The 21028-nt window shown below is 39.2% G+C and overlaps 2 protein-coding genes across 2 annotated transcripts; both read right to left on the reverse strand.

Moving 5' to 3' along the window:
- Window positions 1-2516: 2516 nt before the first annotated feature.
- Window positions 2517-4969, reverse strand: LOC115821692 (tumor necrosis factor receptor superfamily member 14-like). Its single transcript, XM_030785496.1, has 6 exons — window positions 4876-4969; window positions 4541-4666; window positions 4288-4443; window positions 3847-3934; window positions 3025-3154; window positions 2517-2630 (listed from the first exon to the last, which is right to left on the reverse strand). The coding sequence occupies exons 1-6, from the start codon at window positions 4967-4969 to the stop codon at window positions 2517-2519; spliced, it is 708 nt and encodes a 235-aa protein (XP_030641356.1).
- A 5057-nt stretch (window positions 4970-10026) lies between these two features.
- Window positions 10027-12967, reverse strand: LOC115821693 (tumor necrosis factor receptor superfamily member 14-like). The gene is made up of 6 exons (XM_030785497.1): window positions 12874-12967; window positions 12552-12677; window positions 12299-12454; window positions 10687-10774; window positions 10460-10589; window positions 10027-10128 (listed from the first exon to the last, which is right to left on the reverse strand). Exons 1-6 carry the CDS (start codon window positions 12965-12967, stop codon window positions 10027-10029), a joined length of 696 nt encoding a protein of 231 aa, XP_030641357.1.
- Window positions 12968-21028: the final 8061 nt, after the last annotated feature.

A 21028-nucleotide genomic window follows, 5' to 3' on the forward strand; every position in this document is an offset into this window, starting at 1 on the left:
TACTCCTTAGTGTCTACTCTTATTTAAGTAAATCCCTACTGTACTTTTATTCTACGACTAGTGTGGTCTATTGCTGAGTTGACCTGTTTCTCTCATCTCACACGTTTCATTGTACCGTTGACCATGTGTTAACCTACATATGACAAATAAACTCTTAAACTAAACTAAAATAAGTGCAAGTTTTCTTTTAAGACAAAAAGCAGGAGATTAGGTAGAAAAAGGAACTCGTGAATGAACAGTGATAGTTTGATTCACCAGGGCTACACATAGGACAACATTCTCCATCCACTTCATATTCAGCTTTACCACATGCACTGATGCAGAGTTGAAAGTTGTGAAAAAGAGCCACTGTGCCTAAAAAATTGCTGTGCAATGTTAACATAATAATCCTTCTTTAAGATCTCAGGTCTCACAGTGGTCTTAGGCTCTTCCTTCTCATATGGGTCCACTCTTTATCTCTGGAGAATTATCTAAAAGAGAAAAGATTAGAATTTTCCAAGTAAAAAATGATGCATTGGTAGATAAAAGAATGAACCTGAAAAGTATAAATAATAAGGAGATGGCTACAAGTGAACAGTAAAAGCAACAAAGTTCATGACTGCTTGACTGAATGAATGAATTCGATACTTCTTTTCTGGCAAGGAAAATCATTATCAGTTTCACATTCAAAATGCACAAGTCATCACTAAGTTGTTTTAAATATGCAGGGTTTACAGGAATAAATCTATAAACAAACTTTCACTGTAGGATACCACCATGTGATAACTAAAACTACAATATAACAACCTGTAATATTGCAAATGTGCCAACAACTCATGTTTTAGTGTGGAGGCCTAGATGAGACGACTTCGTCAGTCTGGACAGCAAAGCCTGCCTGGACAACCACAGACCAACGGACACGTCGGTTTGTCCGCTTAAAACCCCTATTATTCGTTTACATGTAGTTGATACCGAAAAAAAAGGAAATGACTCCAAATTAATACAAAGCATTCATACCTTAGATGATCTGTAGAGTGCGACATCATCTGTGTTCTTTTTTCAAGGCGTTGCCTTCGGTGGTTTACACATAAAGTTCCACATCTTTGTTAGTTAATCGAGCGCGTCTAGCTTTAACACGAGGCACTCATTCCCTTCACAGGTAGGGGCGTGGCCACGGGTATACTCTTGCACAAAAAGTTTGACAGTGCATTTTGATAATTCTGCATTTTACGTGTTTCTGACATACAAATATTTCCGTGTCCCATCTGTTCATCTTGTTTAATGAGGATATGGTAATACAGTCATAGGAGCAGCACGTGCCAAAATCACACAGGAAAACCCTCCTGCTTATCCCCACTCACGTCAAATATACTCAAAATAAGTCAATTATGAGTCAGCTTTTCTATAATACAAATACAGAGTCATCAGTACAGTTTCTGCATATACATATAAACATATATGTAAGCATAATTGCTGTAGTGTGAACAGAGTATGGTATTTTGCAGCAGAAATACAATACTGGCAGCAAGGTACAGTAAAGTGCATTGTCAGCAGCAGAGGTGGTCAGTGCAATCCTTTGAGAAGGAACGTACAAAAACATGTCTAGTGAGTGTGTATGTGTGTGTGTGTGTGTGTGTGGGCAGGATGTAAGACCAGTCACTGGGAGTTGAGGAGTCTGATGGCTTGAGGGTAGAAACATGTAACACAGTCTGGATGCGAGGGCCCGAACGCCGCGTTACCTTTTTTCCAGACATCAGGAGGGTGAGGAGTTTAGGTGCGGGGCGTGCGGGGTCATTTGCGGACGCAGCTTGTGGCGTGAGTGAATTGCAAGAGTCTTCAGTTGCAGCGGCCGCTCCGGATACAAACGGCGCTAATTTTGTTATTTTTAGCGTTTCATTGTGTATGTTCCTCTACTGGCCCTTGACGTGGTTTCTGTGGAGAGACTTCCTTCTTGTGTGACAATATTACATTTCTTCTTATCCTGCCCATAGAATGGCCAGATGACAATGAACACAATTTACAATTTATAATTTAACATTTGGCAGATGCTTTTAGCCAAAGCGACTTATAATCAGTGCATCGGTCGGATTCCTAATACCTCATAAGCAGACATCGCAATAAGACTGAGCGTCAATTTACTCCTTCGTATTGCGCCCCTGGAATACTTTGACAAACACAGATACAAGACAAAGTTTTTTTTTTTTTTTTTTTAGGAAAGGGAGGTTAGGCATTGGGGGACAGGTGGGTTCTAAAGAGGTGGGTTTTCAGTTTCCTGAGGAAGATGGTAAGAGACTCCGCAGTCTTGACTGCATGGGGGAGGTCGTTCCACCACCTCGGGGCAATGGCGGAGAAGAGGCGAGGTCGGGAGGAGCGGCTGCCGGGTTCCCGGAGTGAGGGGACCGTCAGTTGACCAGAGGTCGTAGAGCGGAGGGTCCTAGTTGGGGTATACAGAGTTATAAGAGACTGAAGGTATGATGGGGTGGAGCCTCTTGTGGCCTGGTAGGCCAGCACCAGTGTCTTGAACTGGATGCGGGCTGCTACCGGAAGCCAGTGGAGCACAGGAAGCAGTGGAGTGACGTCATGCGAGTCTTTACTTCGTTCAACATGAGGATGACGTTCCCGATCATCACCCTCTGATTTTGAATGTGCTTCTGCAAAATCATCAAGAAGCTTGCATGACTCACTTAAACATTCTTCAGTGGTCAAATGACCCCTAGGAAAAAAGAAAGAAAAAGTAAAAAAAAGCAACAGCAACAAACAAAAACAGAAAATAGGAATGACAAAGAAATAATGTGTACTTTTAAGAGAGTCTATTCTTTTTGTTGAGTACGTCTTTTAGCTCTTGGGGTGTAAGTTAACATGATTGACAAATGCCTGATGGATACAATTAATAAACCAAAACCAGCACCGAAAATACGTGATTTTCATTCAGAGTCTTATGGTAAATGTGTTGATCAGATGTAGGATTTCTGTATTTATAAATAACATACCTGAAGTCACTGATTTTCTTTTTTTGTACCAACAAAAATAAAAAAGTCCTGGTGCCAGTAGAATAATTATACTAAATAAAACAGGAACGATGATGGGAACTATATGTGTTTCTTCACATTCAGTATCTGATGAATGAGTTCCTGGTCTTTTTTCCCGTCTCAGAACTCCAGTGGAATTTTCACACCTGTCATATTAAAAAAAACAATCAAATTATTATTGTGTTTAAATGATTGATACGTTAATGTCAGGTAGGACAACAGTGCTGGACACAAGTGCGGAGAACTGAAGGTTTTTAATTATAAATGGAACAAACAGAAAGAGGCACAATTCAAACAGGGTTAACAGGGGACCAAAGAAAGAGCGCAAACGGGTTAACAGGCAAGTAAACTTCGGAACACGAAACACAAGACGGCTCAGTAGACACAGGGAAGGTGTAGACTTCACACTGACTGAGCCGACGGAGGGGTTTAAATAGGGAGATGTATAATCGGGAACTAAAGTGAGGGCAGGTGTGCAGGAGGAGAGTGATCAGACCGGTGATTAGTAAACCAGCTACGCTGAGCGCGGAATGGCTGAAACCGGCGAGGGAGGAGGCAAGGTTGTTACGGTTAAATTGACGAATCTAACTGAAATAGTGTTACAGACAATGTACAGTGAACACAGTATTCTCACACCTGTCAGGTGAAATTAAATCACATAGTTATTTGTGTTAAATGATTAATACATTAAATTGAAGAATCTAACTGAATAGTGTTACAGACAATGCTAATGTACAGTGAACACAGTTTTCTCACACCTGTCAGGTAAAATTAAAACCACAGCATCATCCTGTTAGCACTGAAGAGTCCATCTGGAATTATTCTGCAGTAAACTCACCGCGTATGTGGTCGACAGGACGAGAATGAACCGTCTGAGTAAGTTTCACCAACACAGTCACCACACACAGTGTCTGTATCTGCTGTTCCTACAAAAACCAAACAGAAAACTTACAATCTGTCATTAACAGAAGAGAAATACAGCTGACAGATTTATATCTCTTAAACTCCTCTGCGACAATAAGGGGGAGGAATCTTTGCTCTCAGATTAAAACACTGTAGTTTTAATTCATTTATTCATGTATATGGTTTTTCCCAGTTTTTGGGACTATTTGAAGTACGACATGAATATTTTATTTAGTCCCCAAAACTTTTTTTAGCTGACAAACAGACAGACCTTTTTGTTAATACCATTCAGCCTATGAAAACGCATCTACATAGAGTTGGTTTATGAGTTACTGACACAGAGTCACCAAAGCAAGTTTATTCTACAAACACAGACCATTTTGTATGATGTATTGTCCAGGTTTACATTTTGAATGTTCAACTGCTGCTCTACAGCTTTGTCTGTGTTGGTCAATACAGTAAAATCCTTCACGTGGTTCACAAATGTTGTCCGCAGTCAATGTGCACTCTGTCTTTGTTCTTAACCCTTGACCTATGAAGGAAACAGAAATTTTGTAAATATAACAGTGAACTGGTGTAGCACTTATGTCAGAGAAAGTCAATGTGATTAAGTCAAAGGACACACTCACTGGGATCACAGACTGTACATTGGATACAGCCCATTAGTCCATTGGATGAATCAGTGAAAGTAGATGGAGAACAGGGTATACATGTTGTAGATGTGTACTCAGAACAATGTTTGTACACATGATGTCCTGAGTGAAAGCAAAAATTAATATTATGTTTTTATTTCTTCTCAAAAACACTGTAATTTTTTACCAAAAATTTGTTGTTTTATAAATAACTCCTATCTGTGAAAATTTAAACTATATATTTGTAACACTTTGTTTTAGACTGCATTCTGTGATGACACTTAAATGAATCTTTTGTGATCATGTGAATGAACAGTGATAGTTTGACTCACCAGGTCCACACATAGGACAACATTCTCCATTCACTTCATATTCAGCTTTACCACATGCACTGGTGCAGAGCTGAAAGTTGTGAAATAGAATCATTGTAAATAAAAACAGATATGAAATATTAACATACCGATCCTCATTTTCAGATCTGATGTCCCCAAGAGCTCTTTGGCTCTTCATTCTCCAACGAGGCCACTCTTAATCTCTGGAGAATTATCTGAAAGAAAAGAGTTGAGAAATTTCCAAATGAAAAATTACGCATTGACAGGAAAAGAGTGAATCTGAAAACTATGAGCAAAAAAGGAAAAAACTACAAGTAAGCAGTAAAAGCAGCAAATTTCATGATCGCTTGACTGAAGAAATGAATGTGGTACTTCTTTTCTAGCAAGAAAAAAACATGATCACTGTAGCAGGCTACAGAGAGAGAAACAAGTTAAGGAAGTTTTAACAGTCTGTCTGACAGTGAGGGGAAACTAATTTTTTGTTTCTGATTGGCTACAGTGACACAGTATTGTTGTAACGTAATAGATGTAAGACGTACGCTCTGACCTATCTGTGACTTTACTATGTTCAGACGTTAAGGCAGACATAAACAACTCCACTGCATGATTGTTACTATTCAGTTTAGAATCTGTCAGTTCCACATTCAAAATGCATACGTCATCGCAAATCGGTTTAACATGCTTTGCAGGAGTGCAGTTACATCGTCTCTATCTCCCGTCTTGTCAGATTAAATTTTACGAAAATACAGAACATTTGTGAAATCTTATTTAGCTCCACACACTTCGCTTGAACGAACCGCCCCCCCCCCCCTAAAAACAAAACGAAACTAAAACCAAAGATTCACATTAGGACATCCCTGATCCCCAACACCGTAATATGACGACATATGATACTTTAAATGTATCCGTTAACGCAATTCAGCACAAAGAAAGAACATTGCCACTGGAACTTCCTAGTCGTTTAGTTTATACTTGCTCATTGTTCGGTGCACAGACCTTTACCCTTTGGCAGAAGAACTCTTCGCGTGGGAGCCAAAGCACTTGAGACACGTGCGTGATGATCATATATCTAAATGTTGTTGTTTATAAACAGTAAAAAATGTGTAAGTTATAAATAATGTACAACTAAGAGGCTTGGGATGCCTTTCTTTACTATTGGATGTATGCGCGTTAGATTTTTTTAACACTGCCACTTTGAGACAGGTCTGGGTTTCAGGAGAAGTTGAGCGGCTCCTGGGCCGCGGAGCAACACAGTTTTCTGACCGTAGTTGTGTGACGTATTAGGAAAAACTTAGCTTAAGGTTTCCTCTTGTGTTTTTCGTTTCGGCTTTCTTTAGCATGTTTAGTATAAAATAAACTCCTTTCTTTTATCCTTTTACTCGGAGTCCTGTGGTCTTTCCATCTACGAGCGAACACACGCGAGTTAAGCACCTGCTTCAGATACCACAAAAACACTCAGCCCTCCACACTTTGATTAATAAAACAGTTTTCCCGACACAATAAGGACCTTCTAATGGAGAACAAATTGTTTCATATGTTATATGTAATGTTCATTAGACGACATGACTATTTAGAACTACACTACAAAGCCGGTCTAGCTTTTTGAGAAGTGATGTAGGCTATAAGTAAAAAGTGATAGTAAAAAAAGAGAAAAGCATCACCTGGATGGACACGTGGACACAACGGTTTGTACTCCAAAAAACACACTTAGTCATTTACATGTACATGATGGCCAGAGATTAAGCGATGGTTAAAAATGAATACAGGGTGTTCTTACCTGTAATGTTTGAAGCAGTCTCTTTCTACTCTTTTTTCAAAACGTGTTCAACACCTTTGTCACTCACTCAGCACGCGAGGCTACTCCTCCTTTCTTTCAGTGGGGGCATGGCCACGAGGGTCACGCTAGTTTCCACTCTTGCGCTACTCCATCACTCTTTCCTCTCCGTCAAAAAAGTTTGACGATGAAATTGAATAGAACTGCATGCGACGCGTTTCTAACGTGTGAACATTTCCAGCGTCCTCTCTTCTCATCTTATTCAACGAGGACCCACATGTTGGTTTTCCAAGGTTATGTTAGTAGCCAAACAGTTATTTCGAGAATGAATCAATGTGTATGAATGAACCCTGCAAAATACAACCCATAACTTCATGAGCTTTATACTGTCTTCGCTGATGACGAAATTCCCAAAATGTTTTTTTTTTTTTGTGGTAATAGTAGGTTTACTCAAACGGTTGATGCCACGCACCCAGCGAGTTCACTGTATTGCAAGTGAGGCTCATGGCTGTGTGTTAACATCGAGTTCATATGATATATGATAATATGATATATGATATGTGATCACACGCAAACATATATAGGATATATACGGGTGTCAAGCAAAAAAAAAAAAAAAAAAACTTTAAATGGAGTGAGATTTTCTTAGCATATTTGTAGGAGCTGCGCCTGCCAAAACTGCACGTGAAACCCTTCCTGTTTACCTCTCTACCCCCTCACCCCTATCCACAAATACACCCACACATAAACCATAGGCCGAATCAGTTTACATGCAGTTTACATGAAACACACGCAATGTCATCAACACAAGTTATACACACAAAGTTTCTTGTGTGACGTCTAGGATTGCACTCTAAATGTTCAACAGCTTCTGCAATTGCGTTCGCGTTGGTCGAAACAACAATAGCATTCATGTGGTTCACAGATGGCGTCTGCAGTGGACATGGACATAGTTAACGTGCCTAAACAGCTGCCTATAGAGGAAACGTAATTGAATTGTGCATAGTATACATGATGTAGATGCTGTCTCAAATTAACATATGTGTGTGTGATATCCTGAAAGAACAAACGTCATAATCATGCACTCTTCATCAGATAGTCTTGTACTTACACACCAATACGTGTGTTTAATAACCAACCCAAAATGTGAACATAAAACAACTGGATAATTGACTCTATTTTCCTATAATACTTAAACCAAATCTAAAATATTTAAAGCAAATTTCATGCAGTATTATGGGGGAAATTCTTCTATATGGACGAGAGTTGCTGAGTTTCTGAAGAATCAACCGATATAGATATTAAGGATCAAATTTTATTTTGTGATCATGGGAGAAGCACACCTCAGAGGCGACGTGCAGTTCTCACTGAGGTTAAGGAGTGCAGAGCTTTTAATACAGTGACACAAACTCCCAAAGACATGTTTGGGGGTATACAAGATAACCTTTCACATGGGGTCACACGATACTTGGTGTTCGCTCCCCGAGTGGTACAGACATACAGTTCACTCTGAGGCCTTGTCTTCTGCATGATAAATGCTCATTGTTCCAACACACAGATACATTTTGCAGCATATAGCAATATAGCAAGCACTGGTCCCTAAATTATTAATACTTCATCATGACAATAATTCATGAGGCACAGTTTCCTTCTAAAAGTTACAATCATAATGCAAAGCGATATTTCTCCTGCATTATGTACGTAACACTCAGCCAAACGGTTAAATACAAAAATGTCTCTTGGTTACTGCATCACTCTTTGTGTGAATTCTGTGAATATTGTATCATTCTTGTTTAGCTGATGAGGGAGTCATGACAATGCTCTCAGTTTTACATTGATCTGGACTGCCTGCTGTGATAGCTCTTACTCAGTTCCCTTGGTATAATTCAAATGCACAGGACAGCATTCTCCATTAACCTCCTCCTATGCAGTTTCACATGCGCTGATGCAGAGTTGAAAGTTAGGAATAAAGTGGAATTGTTGCACATAAAAACATTTGCAAACATTTGCCTTTTAAAACATAGCCCATGAGAGTTGAAAGAGCTGAGAATTTTTCATATCAGCTGTTTTGCATGAACAGCAAACAGAACCACTGTCAGACCTCCATTTTAGGGAAATGACCTTGCACTGGAGTCTGTGTGACTCACTTGGAGTCACTGGTGCCAGTTTGTTAATGCTGGATTGCTGCAACGGTACAATGTCCTTCAAAACGGACATAGACAAACTGACTTGAATATTCCTGTGTAGTTTCTGCTTTCTGTACAGTCTGACTAAGCCACCATAGGGTGGCAACAGGATTCTAACAAGATACTCGTGACAGGGAACATAAATATGAATAAACAGAAAAAGGGTTTATTTATAGGACAACACGACAAAAATAAATTTAAGAAATAACAACTGGATTTATTCATTAAATTTAAAAGGAACACGGGAAACATAAACCATGAAAAACTTCGGGAGGGAGAAAAAGCCAAAATCATAAACAAATGAAATCTAGATATGGAGAGTGGAATCTGACCCTCCCTAACGGCAAAAAGAAAACACAATCAGCAACGGAAACTAAGCTCCCTCCCTGACCAACCAAAAACAGGAGAAAACCGTTTCAAACAAAATGGCACCCAGCCCCCGCACAAAGATTCCCAAACTATTTATTTTATTTCTACGCATAATACAGGAAAAAGAAAAAAAAAGAAGCACAAACCAAACAAAAGGCAAATAAAAAGGAGAGAGAGAGAGAGAGAGAGAGAGAGAGAGAGAGAGAGAGAGAGAGAGAGAGAGAGAGAGAGAACACAGCACCACAACTCCCAGACAATACTAAAAGGACGATACATCCATAGATGTGTAACATCAGCAACTAACAAAACAAACACACAAACAATAAATAAATAAGTCTTAGGATGTAACACATACATGGTAATTATGGGAGTCGCAACTGGCACTAGTGATTGGATATTCTGCTTAACGGACTTCCAAACACTTCATACAACCAGTGTTCCCGGTCTAGATTCAAACCAGTGTTCCCATGAACTGCTGCTCTGTCTGTCATCAGAGAAACAAAACAGCTGATAGCACCGTGACTTTACACAACACATACCAACACTCATATAGATCCTCCTTTTTGGTTCACGGGTTTTTAAATCCGTTTTTGGAATATGACACGAGATCTTTACATGTGTTATGTAGCAGTCAATTTCAGAACCTGGACATGGTAAAATACATTTCTTAAGAAGTTTAGGTTTCAAAAAATATAGTCACTTATTATGAAATAATTATGTATTACATACATGAAATGCATTATGTAACACACCCTCTGCCTCTAATACTGTTTACATCAGTAAACACTGTCTGGGCTCGTTCCATTGTCATTGTACAGAACTTCAGTTATGACCGGCAGGCTGGTCTGGAGGCCTGGTCTTGTCTCGAATCGTCTCAGACCATGGATGTTGACTCCTCACAAGTCGGATTAGCAGTCTGTGCTCCTGTGACGACAGTGAGAAAACGGCCTAAATCTGCTGTAGCGTTGGTCGTTTTGTTTTTACACAAGAAGGATAAGGCAAGCAGCGCTTCAAGTGCTTTGTGTATGTGATCTTTCTATGTTTTTTTCTTAACTGCAAATCTTTTGTTAGCCGATTAACGCCTGCTGATTAAGTAATAAACAAAACATCAACCCACAGCATTAAAACATATGCTGTCCTCTTCAGTGGTTGGGGGGGGGGGGGGTAAATGTACATTTTCATTTATTATACTTACAAATAACTTACCTGAAGTCCCTCTTTTTTTATAACAATGATAAAGAAGTCCTAATCCCACGCCAATAACTAAAACCCCAGATATAACACCAAGTACGATAGGAACTGTATGTTTTTCTTCACATTCGGTGTCTGATGAATGAGTCCCTGGCCTTTTTACCCATCTCACGACACCATTGGAACTCTCACACCTATCAGATTAAATGAAATGACATCGTGATTTTTGTTAAATGACTAACATGTTACATTAAAGAATCTTGTCACACTGCTAATGTACAGTAAACTCACTGAGTATGTGGGAGACAGGATGTGAATGAGCCATCTGAGTAAGTTTCACCAACACAGTCACCACACACAGTGTCTGTATCTGCTGTTCCTACAAAAACCAACAGAAAAATTACAATCTGTCATCAGAGAACGCAACGCAAGGAACAATATCCGTTAGACATCTGTTATGACCCAGTTAAAACGAAAGCACGAAAGACGACACAAATTAAAAACCATAAAGCTACTGCTGTAAGAAACCATTTAAATGATGCATCTGCAGCACAAACAGGAGCATAATCATTTCCGATTAAGATCCAACAAAACACCAACACTAGACATGGGACAGACGTGTGGGGCTGCCTTGTACCAACAAGCTGCAAGGACGAATTAACAAACTATGGCAAAGCAAAGAGAAAATAAACTAATCTAAGCATCAGTCTGTGGAGTAAATGAAAGTAACTTCACCTCTGTCCAAACACAGCTTAAGTTTCTGACTAAACCTAACAAAAGCCTATACCTGCGCCTCCCCCCCAGGCAAGTGTACTGTCTCTGTTATAAAGAGGGAATGAGTGTCTGCACTCAGATTAAAACAGTATTTAACCCATAATGATTGGCCTATTGATTTTTTTGTGACATATTCTTCGGTATTAGTGTTATATGACATGCAATAAGGATTTGTTTTGAATGTGACTCAGACTTGACTTGTGGAAACATAGACATTGGACGCATCCAATCTGACTCTGACTGATGCACTGATTGTAAGTCGCTTTGGTAAAAAGCGTCTGCCAAATAACTAAATTGCATCCCAGGCTTTAGAGTAGAGAAAGAGATGCTGACCGATACAAGATACACTAAATTGAACTAATCGAGACCCTGATCCATATATAGATATAGCAAAATCCTGTTTCAGAAGAATTCAACAGAACAACCTTCAGCAGAATCAAAAAGGTTCTCTTAAGTCGCAAATTTTTCAGTTCAACACAACTTATCTGAAGAACAGTCACAGTGTTAGATCAGAGGCCTATGAGGCAGTTTTGTCCTATGTCAGTTAATGCTGGGTCTGATGTAGAGAGTGAAATTAAATATGAGTGGGTAACGCTTTATTTTACAGTCTGTTAATTAACTAAGAAATGAGATGGTAATAAAAATACAGTTATTAGGAAATTGCCAAAAAACTGGACAGGAAGTACTACATAATTTTTTGTTGAGTACACAGAAATCTACTAGGAAACTAGATGGCAACAAAATATAGTTATTCGGAAAGTACCTATTATGTAAGAACTAAGTTATTATCTAGGATGTACACTGCAACCTACTAGGACACTAGATCATTAGCGGTAGGAGTAGGGTCAGAGTTAGGGTTAGGGTTAAGGGTCTTGACATCTAGCTTCCTAGTAGGTTTCCATGTACTCACCAGAAAATGACTTAGTACTTCCTACCCTGATAACTGGATTTTATTTCCATCTCATATCCTAGTTAATGCCTGGTAATTAACAGACTGTAAAATAATAAGTCTATAAGTCTTACTTAGTAATCAAAAACCTCCTGGCTTATGAACACAAATCCACATACAGTCAGTTTATGATTTACTAAGAAAGAGTCACCAAAACAAGCTTGTTCTATAAACACAGACCTTTTTGTATGATGTATTGTCCAGGTTTACATGTTGAATGTTCAACACCTGCTCTGCAGCCGTGTTTGTGTAGGTCAATACAGTAATGTCCTTCACGTGGTTCACAGATGGTGTCTGCAGTAGATGTGCACTCTGTCTTTGTTCTTAACCCTTGACCTACAAGAGAAACAGAAATTGTGTAAATATAACAGTGAACTGGTCTAGCACTAATGTAAGAGAAACTCAATGTGATTAAGTCAAAGGACACACTCACTGGAATCACAGACTGTACATTGTAAGCATTGAAGCAGCGCATTGGGTAGATCAGTGAAAGTAGATGGAGAACAGGGTTTACATGATGTAGATGTATACTCAGAACACCGTTTGTACACATGGAAACCTGAAAGAAACCAAAAATCAAAATTCCATTCTTTTTTCATCAAAACTATTGTAATTCCTTATCAAAAACCTATGCTTTAATTAATGAATCCATTTTGTGAGAATTGTAGTCACATATTTGTAACACTTTGCTTTAGACTGCATTCTGTGACGACTCCCTAGTGATCCTTTGAATGAACAGTGATAGTTTGACTCACCAGGGCTACACATAGGACAACATTCTCCATCCACTTCATATTCAGCTTTACCACATGCACTGATGCAGAGTTGAAAGTTGTGAAAAAGAACCATTGCGCATAAGAAATAGATGTGCAATGTTAACATAATAATCCTTCTTTAAGATCTCAGGTCTCACAGTGCTCTTTAGCTCTTCATATGTCCCCAAAAAGGTTTAGGCTCTTCATTCTCATATGGGTCCACTCTTTATCTCTGGAGAATTATCTACAAGTAAAGAGATTAGAATTTTCTAAGTAAAAAATGATGCATTGGCATATAAAAGAATGAACCTGAAAAGTATAAAAAATAAGGAAACGGCTACAAGTGAACAGTAAAAGCAACAAAGTTCATGACTGAATTAATGAATTCGATACTTCTTCTCTGGCAAGGAAAATCATTATCAGTTTCACATTCAAGATGCACAAGTCATCACTAAGTTGTTTTAAATATGCAGGGCTTACAGGAATAAATCTATAAACAAACTTTCACAGTGGGATACCACCACGTGATAACTAAAAGTGTAATATAACAACGTGTAATATTGCAAATGTGTCCGTTGAAAACAACTCAAGACATTTGCAGCATATGGAATGCATTGTGAAGCATTGTAATGTATGATGATTTTGGCCTTAGAAAAAAAGACGTAGCATAGGTTCTGCCTCGTTTGTATTAGCCCATTGTTGAAAAAGTTAAAAATGTTACCCGACACAGATGTTCGTACTTTGTTCGACCGAACAAATACACTTTTTAGGATCACTCTTTGACAAATAAAACAAGAAAATCGACATTATACGTGGCTTTTAAGCGAAGCAATTAAGTTTCATGATTTTTTGTGTGGAGGCCTGATGTTAGATGGGACGATGAGACGACGAGACGACTTCGTCACTCTGGAGAACAAAGCCTGCCTAGGCAACCACAGAACAACGGACACGTCGGTTTGTCCACTGAAAACCCCTATTATTCGTTTACATGAAGTTGATACCTAAAAAAAGGAAATGACTCCAAATTAATACAAAGCATTCATACCGTCGATGGTCTGTAGAGTGCGATATCATCTTTTTTTCTTTTTTTCAAGGCGTTGCCTTCGGTTTTTTACAAATAAAATTCCAGATCTTTGTTAGTTAATCGACCGCGTGTAGCTTTAACCACCCATTCGTTTCACAGGTAGGGGCGTGGCCACGGATACGGCACAGAAGAAGTGTTTTAACCGCTGCAGTAAGATAAACCAACACTCTTGCCACTCCATTTCGAATTGCGCAAACAGTTTGACAGTGCATTTTGATAATTCTGCATTTTACGTGTTTCTGACATACAAATTTTTCCGTGTCCTTTCTGTTCATCTTGTTTAATGAGGATATGTTAATACAGTCATAGGAGCAGTACGTGCCGAAATCACACAGGAAACCCCTCCTGCTTACCTCCACTCCTTTCAAATATACTCAAAATAAGTCAGTTATTTTGAAATGAGATGGTAATAAAAATAAAGTTATTAGGAAAGTGCCAAAAAACTGAACAGGAAGTACTAAATAATTTTCTGCTGAGTACATAGACCCCTACGAGGAAACTAGATGGCGACAAAATATAGTTATTCGGAAAGTACCTATTATGTAAGAATTACGTTATTATCATACAGTTAGGACTGCGGAATCCCTTACCATCTTCCGCAAGAAACTGAAAACCCACCTCTTTAGAACCCACCTGTCCCCTAATGCCTAACCTCCCTTACAAAAAAACAAACAAAAAAAAAAACCCTTGTCTTGCATCTATTATCTATGTTTGTCAAAGTATTCCAGGGGCGCAATACGAAGGGGTAAATCGACGCTCAGTCTTATTGTGATGTCTGCTTATGAGGTATTAGGAATCCGACTGATGCACTGATTGTAAGTCGCTTTGGCTGAAAGCGTCTGCCAGATGCTAAATTGTAATCTAGGTAGTACACTGCAACCTACTAGGACACTAGATGATTAGCGGTAGGTGTAGGGTCAGAGTTAGGGTCAGAGTTAGGGTTAGGGTTAAGGGTCTTGACATCTAGCTTCCTAGTAGGTTTCCATGTACTCACCAGAAAATTACTTAGTACTTCCTACCCTGATAACTGGATTTTAGTTCTATCTCATATCCTAGTTAATGCCTGGTAATTAACAGACTGTAAAATAAAGTGTCACCCATAAGTCTTATTTAGTAATCAAAAACCTCCTGGCTTATGAACACACATCCACATACAGTCAGTTTATGAAACACTAACAAAGAGTCACCAAAACAAACTTGTTCTATAAACACAGACCTTTTTGTATGATGTATTGTCCAGGTTTACATGTTGAATGTTCAACAGCCGCTCTGCAGCTGTGTTTGTGTAGGTCAATACAGTAATGTCCTTCACGTGGTTCACAGATGGTGTCTGCAGTCAATGTGAACTCTGTCTTTGTTCTTAACCCTTGACCTAAAGGAAACAGGAATTATGTAAAAATAACAGTGAAGTGCTCTAGCATCTATGTCAGAGAAACTCAGTGTGATCAAGTCAAAGGACACACTCACTGGAATCACAGACTCTACACAGGTTACAGCGACATAGTATATTGGGTAGATTGGTGAAAGTGGATGGAGTGCAGGGTATACATGATGTATTTGCAGACTCAGAGCAATGCCTGTACACATAGTGTCCTAAAGGAAAACAAATCAATATTATGTTCTTGTTTCATCAGTATGGTTTTAATTCTTTACCAAAAATCTGTTGTTTAATAAATAATTCCTATATGTGAAAATTTAAGTCATATATTTGTAACAGTTTGATTTAGACTGTATTCTGTGACAACCCTTAATTGAATCTCTTGTGATCATGTGAATGAACAGTGATAGTTTGACTCACCAGGTCCACACATAGGACAACATTCTCCATTCACTTCATATTCAGCTTTACCACATGCACTGATGCAGAGTTGAAAGTTGTGAAAAAGAACCATTGCACATAAAAATAGATGTGCAATATTAACATAATAATCCTTCTTTAAGATCTCAGGTCTCACAGTGCTCTTTAGCTCTTCATATGTCCCCAAAAAGGTTTAGGCTCTTCATTCTCATATGGGTCCACTCTTTATCTCTGGAGAATTATCTACAAGTAAAGAGATTAGAATTTTCCAAGTAAAAAAATGATGCATTGGCATATAAAAGAATGAACCTGAAAAGTATAAACAATAAAGAAACTGCTACAAGTGAACAGTAAAAGCAACAAAGTTCATGATTGCTTGAATGAATGAATGAATTCGATACTTCTTCTCTGGCAAGGAAAATCATTATCAGTTTCAAATTCAAAATGCACAAGTCATCACTAAGTTGTTTTAAATATGCAGGGTTTACAGGAATAAATCTATAAACAAATTTCACAGCAGGATACCACCATGTGATAACTAAAAGTGTAATATAACAACCTGTAATATTGCAAATGTGTCCGTTGAAAACAACTCAAGACATTTGCCGCACATGGGATATTTTTTGAAGCACTGTAATGTATGATGATTTTAGTCCTAGAAAAAAAAGGCGTAGTGTAGGTTCTGCCTCGTTTGTGTTAGGTCATGGCTGAAAACAAGTTAAAATGTTCCTCGATACAGAAGTGCGCACTCACTCTTTGACAGATTAAACAAGAAAGTCGACATAATACGTAGCGAAGCAATCAAGTTTCATGTTTTAGTGTGGAGGCCTAGCTGAGACGACTTCGTCAATCTGGACTACGAAGCCTGCCTGGACAACCACAGATCAACGGACACGACCGTTTGTCCGCTCAAAACTCCTATTATTCGTTTACATGTAGTTGATACCTAAAAAAAGGAAATGACTCCAAATTAATACAAAGCATTCATACCTTCGATGGTCTGTGGAGTGCGATATCATCTGTTTTCTTTTTTTCAAGGCGTTGCCCTCGGTTCTTTACACATACAATACCAGATCTTTACTAGTTAATCGGACGCGTCTAGCTTCAACACGAAACCATTCCTTCACTCTCAGGTAGGGGCGTGGCCACAGGTATAGCTCAGAGGAAGGTTTTAACCGCTGCAGTAAGATAAACCAACACTCTTGCCTCTCCATTTCGAATTGCACAAACAGTTTGACAGTGCATTTTGATAATTCTGCATTTTACGTGTTTCTGACATGCAAATATTTCCGTGTGCCATCTGTTCACCTTGTTTAATGAGGGCATATTAATGCAGTCATAGGAGCAGAACCGGCCAAAATCACACAGGAAAACCCTCCTGCTTACCTCCACTCCCGTCAAATATACTGAATTTAAGTCAGTTATGAGTCAGTTTTTCTATAATACAAATACAGAGTCATCAGTACAGTTTCTGCTCTGGACACAAAGACCTTAGGTCTGTAGTTTAATCGGAAACAAGCGAAAAGGATCCAAGTTAAATATGTGCCATATTTTAAACACGTGGACAACCCCCCCAAGAAAAAAACAAACAAACAAAAAACCCTGGAGAAATATTTGCAGATTATTTCAGAGAGTTTGAACTCAGAGGCTCAGCTTCCTCTAAAAACTCTGTTTTAGTGTTTCATTAGACGTTAGATGTAGTCTCTATTGTCATTTCAGCTATATACAGCTCATACACAATGTTCCTCCTGGACCGAGGTGCTACATAGAACCATATGAGACGGCACAGAACTAACTGAGACAGAAGAGAGAAGAACACAGGCCTACACAGACCACACGAAAGTGCACGAGTCCAAACATGTACAGGCAGACAGTACAAAAAGACAGTGTAAGGTTTCTGAGGTAGGAGTGTTACATTTACAGACATCTGCTGTAGTGTAAGGACACAGAAATGTAGGAAAGCAAACATGTGTACACATAAACATACAAATATAAACATATATGTAAGCACAATTGCTGTAGTGCGAACAGAGTATGGTATTTTGCAGCAGAAGTACAATACTGGCAGCAAGGTGCAGTAAAGTGCAGTGTCAGCTGCAGTATAAGCAGCAGAGGTGGTCCATGCAGTCCTTTGAGAAGGAACATACAAAAACATGTCTACTGAGTGGGAACTTGGTATCAGTGTGTGTGTGTGTGTGTGTGGGGGGGGGGGGGCCCGAATGCCGTGTTACCTTTTTTCCAGACGTCAGGAGGGTGAGGAGTTTAGGTGCGGGGCGCGCGGGGTCATTTGCGGACGCAGCATGTGGCGTGAGTGAGTTGCAAGAGTCTTCGGTCGCAGTGGCGCGGTAGAACAGTCCGCTCCGGATACAAACGTTGCATTTTTGTTGTTTTTAGCGTTTCATTGTGTATGCTCCTCTACCGGCCCTTTGATGAGGTTTCTGCGGAGAGACTTCCTTCTTTTGTTACAATATTACATTTCTTCTTATCCTGCCCGTAGAATGGCCAGATAACAATGAGCACAAACACACAAACTCATCTGAGATACACAGGTGTGACACCATCAAGTTTCACTCGTTTGTGAATGTCTCAGACATGTTTTTGATTCAGATAATCTTGCTTTCTGGCCTCTCTGAGCAGAGTGAAAGCCTTAACTGGCAACCTGGAAAAACGTTGGAAATTAACGTCGGGAGTTGCAGACAGAAAGACACATTTTTTTGTGTGTAATTTTGTGGAAGGGATTTATAAGGCTTAGGATCTTTAAAGTCTTTGATGGTTTGGTTTTGCCAGTAGGCTTCATTGTTTCTTTCTCTGATATACTTTCTATGTCATCAGTACTGTGGTAAGACAGATTTGCATAACAAGCTCCGATCATATATAACACATAATTTCAGGATCTATTTGTCAATATTAATTTGTTACAATGAGGCCTGTTGACTTCTTTCTGTAGTCACTGTGATCAATGCTAGACTGTCTTTCTGTCTGATTCACTCTTTCTTTCTGTCTTCCTCCAGCACTGATAAGTTATTTCAGGTCTTGGAGAATGTATTTTAAGCTTGTATTGAATTTCTCCTCTGAAATCGTACGCATGGAAGTCCCCATGAAGTCCCCACTGAGTCACGGGGTGTATGCTTTGACAGTATCTTCTCTGTTTCTCTTGTTTAATAAGAATATGTTACTCTTATAAGTGTTATTGACACCAGCATGAACCTCCCACCACTGTTCCTCTCCCTCCGTGTTTTCATTACTCACACTCCCTCATCACTTGCTACATGTTAAAGAGATGTGATTTTCTGCTGTGGGCGTGATTAGCAGGAAAATGAGATTCATGTGGGACGCTGAAAGCAGCAGAACGACAAGCCAAGTCTGGTCTCTTATGTAGCTTTTGTTTTGTCTAATGTGAGTGTCAGACGTTTGGGAAAAAGAAACTGAGCTATATGGTGTGTGATGAACAGGGAACAACACGTTAATGTTAAATCATATCTGCAGTCATTACCGCTTAAAGCAGGGGTCTCAAACTCCGGTCCTGGAGGGCCGGGGTCCTGCTGTTTTTCTTGTAGACCAACTAAATAGAATCTCTGATTGGCTGAGGAGTGTCCGCACCTGTTTTCAAGGTGAAAATCAACAGGTAACTAAGAGGTGAAAACAAAAATCAGCAGGACCCCGGCCCTCCAGGACCAGAGTTTGAGACCCCTGGCTTAAAGGAATTAACAACAAGCAACAACAACAACAGCAACAACAAAAACTGTCTGAATGACACCAGATAAACAGTGAATAAATAATTTAAGTAATTAATCTAGTGGTCTTCAGTTACTTTTATTTGTGTATTTATGTGTTTATGTATTTATTTATGAATAGGAATACTTTAATTGGAACATCAAAAACTAAACAGGGCTGAACCAAAAACTGACAAGAGAAAACAGTGAAAACAGAGCCCAGACTCGACACTAGAGGGAGAACAAACGAAAAAGGAGGAGACAGAGGAAACAGAGGGACCAGGGCCTGACAGTTTATGCTGATCTATTTCAAATGTCTGAAAATATAATTACACGGATTATATTTAACTATTTAACATAACACAGATTATGTATGTCCTAACTACCACACTATTCCAGTCTCAGTGCTCATATTGTTTAATTATCATACTGTAAAAACTGACACATCTCCCATCCTGCCCCGATTAGGTCATTTCCACGCACCTGTTAAACCGCTTACAATGAATCTGTTTTCCTGATTAAAAATAAACCAGTCCATCCCAGTCACTGTATGTCTGTGTGCCAATCTCAATTCATCTACAACTGCAGACATCAGATCAATGTGTTCCTAGAACTTCAGATGCACTCATAACACTCTGTACACACAATGGCTGTCTCTCTTTCAGTTTCGTTTGCCCACCATGTAGAAGAACAAGCTGTGAAGAAACCATGAATATGACATCTTAACCATCTTGTGTTTATAATCTTTTAGTGTACAAGTAAATGAAGAAATTTAATTTAAACATCCATCAAACGTCCTGGTCTAGTTTTCAGACTCACGCCCAACGTAAACAGCCTCATTTACTCCTATCAGTGCCTCTCAACTCCCAGTCATTTAAAATGACAATATTTCACTATTACCACAGTAATACTGTAACGCATATTTACCACAATAATTCTGTCATATTCTGCTCCACTATTTTGTAATATTGCAGATTTTATTTTAACCAGGCACTCCATCATTACTCCTGTGGACACTGTGGTATTAGTAACACTGATAAATAAGAGTACAGTATGTGAGAAAAGGCGACTAGGTGAAACAGTATTGCACATAATATAACAACAGCTTTTTTTTTTAAAGGCAGTTGCCTCACAGTGAGATGGTCTTGGGTTCGATTCCCGGCAACGTTGTTTAGCAACTCACTCAATTAGTATCTAAGCCGCTTGTCCTAACTAGTGTCATAGGGGGTGCTGGAGCCTATCCCAGCGCTCATAGGTAGCAGTGCATGGTATGTTCTAACACAGGGGTGGGCAACTCCGGTCCTGGAGGGCCATGGTCCTGCTGTTTTTCTTGTCAACCAACTAAATACAGTCTCTGATTGGCTGAGGAGCACGCACACCTGTTCTCAAAGTGAAAATCAACAGGTAGCTACGAGGTGAAAACAAAAACCGGCAAGACACCGGCCCTCCACGACTGGATTTGCCCACCCCTGTTCTAACATGTGAGTGTAGGGTGTGTGAAAACCTCTATAGGTGAAAAACGTATTGCACGTAATATAAACATGCTGATATTTTAAGCCG

Source organism: Chanos chanos, chromosome 9 (genome assembly GCF_902362185.1).
Source record: "Chanos chanos chromosome 9, fChaCha1.1, whole genome shotgun sequence".
NCBI lineage: Eukaryota > Metazoa > Chordata > Actinopteri > Gonorynchiformes > Chanidae > Chanos > Chanos chanos.

Excerpts from the sequence above, each read along its gene's own strand:
- LOC115821692 (XM_030785496.1), bottom strand. The coding sequence starts at position 4,969 with ATGATTCTATTTCACAACTTTCAGCTCTGCACCAGTGCATGTGGTAAA. Across the intron at positions 4,444-4,540 it reads ATGTACAGTCTGTGATCCCA|GTCAAGGGTTAAGAACAAAG; the intron begins GTGAGTGTGTCC and ends TTTCCTTCATAG. Across the intron at positions 3,935-4,287 it reads ACAATACATCATACAAAATG|GAACAGCAGATACAGACACT; the intron begins GTCTGTGTTTGT and ends TGGTTTTTGTAG.
- LOC115821693 (XM_030785497.1), bottom strand. The coding sequence starts at position 12,967 with ATGGTTCTTTTTCACAACTTTCAACTCTGCATCAGTGCATGTGGTAAA. Across the intron at positions 12,455-12,551 it reads ATGTACAGTCTGTGATTCCA|GTCAAGGGTTAAGAACAAAG; the intron begins GTGAGTGTGTCC and ends TTTCTCTTGTAG. Across the intron at positions 10,590-10,686 it reads TCCTGTCTCCCACATACTCA|GTGTGAGAGTTCCAATGGTG; the intron begins GTGAGTTTACTG and ends TTAATCTGATAG.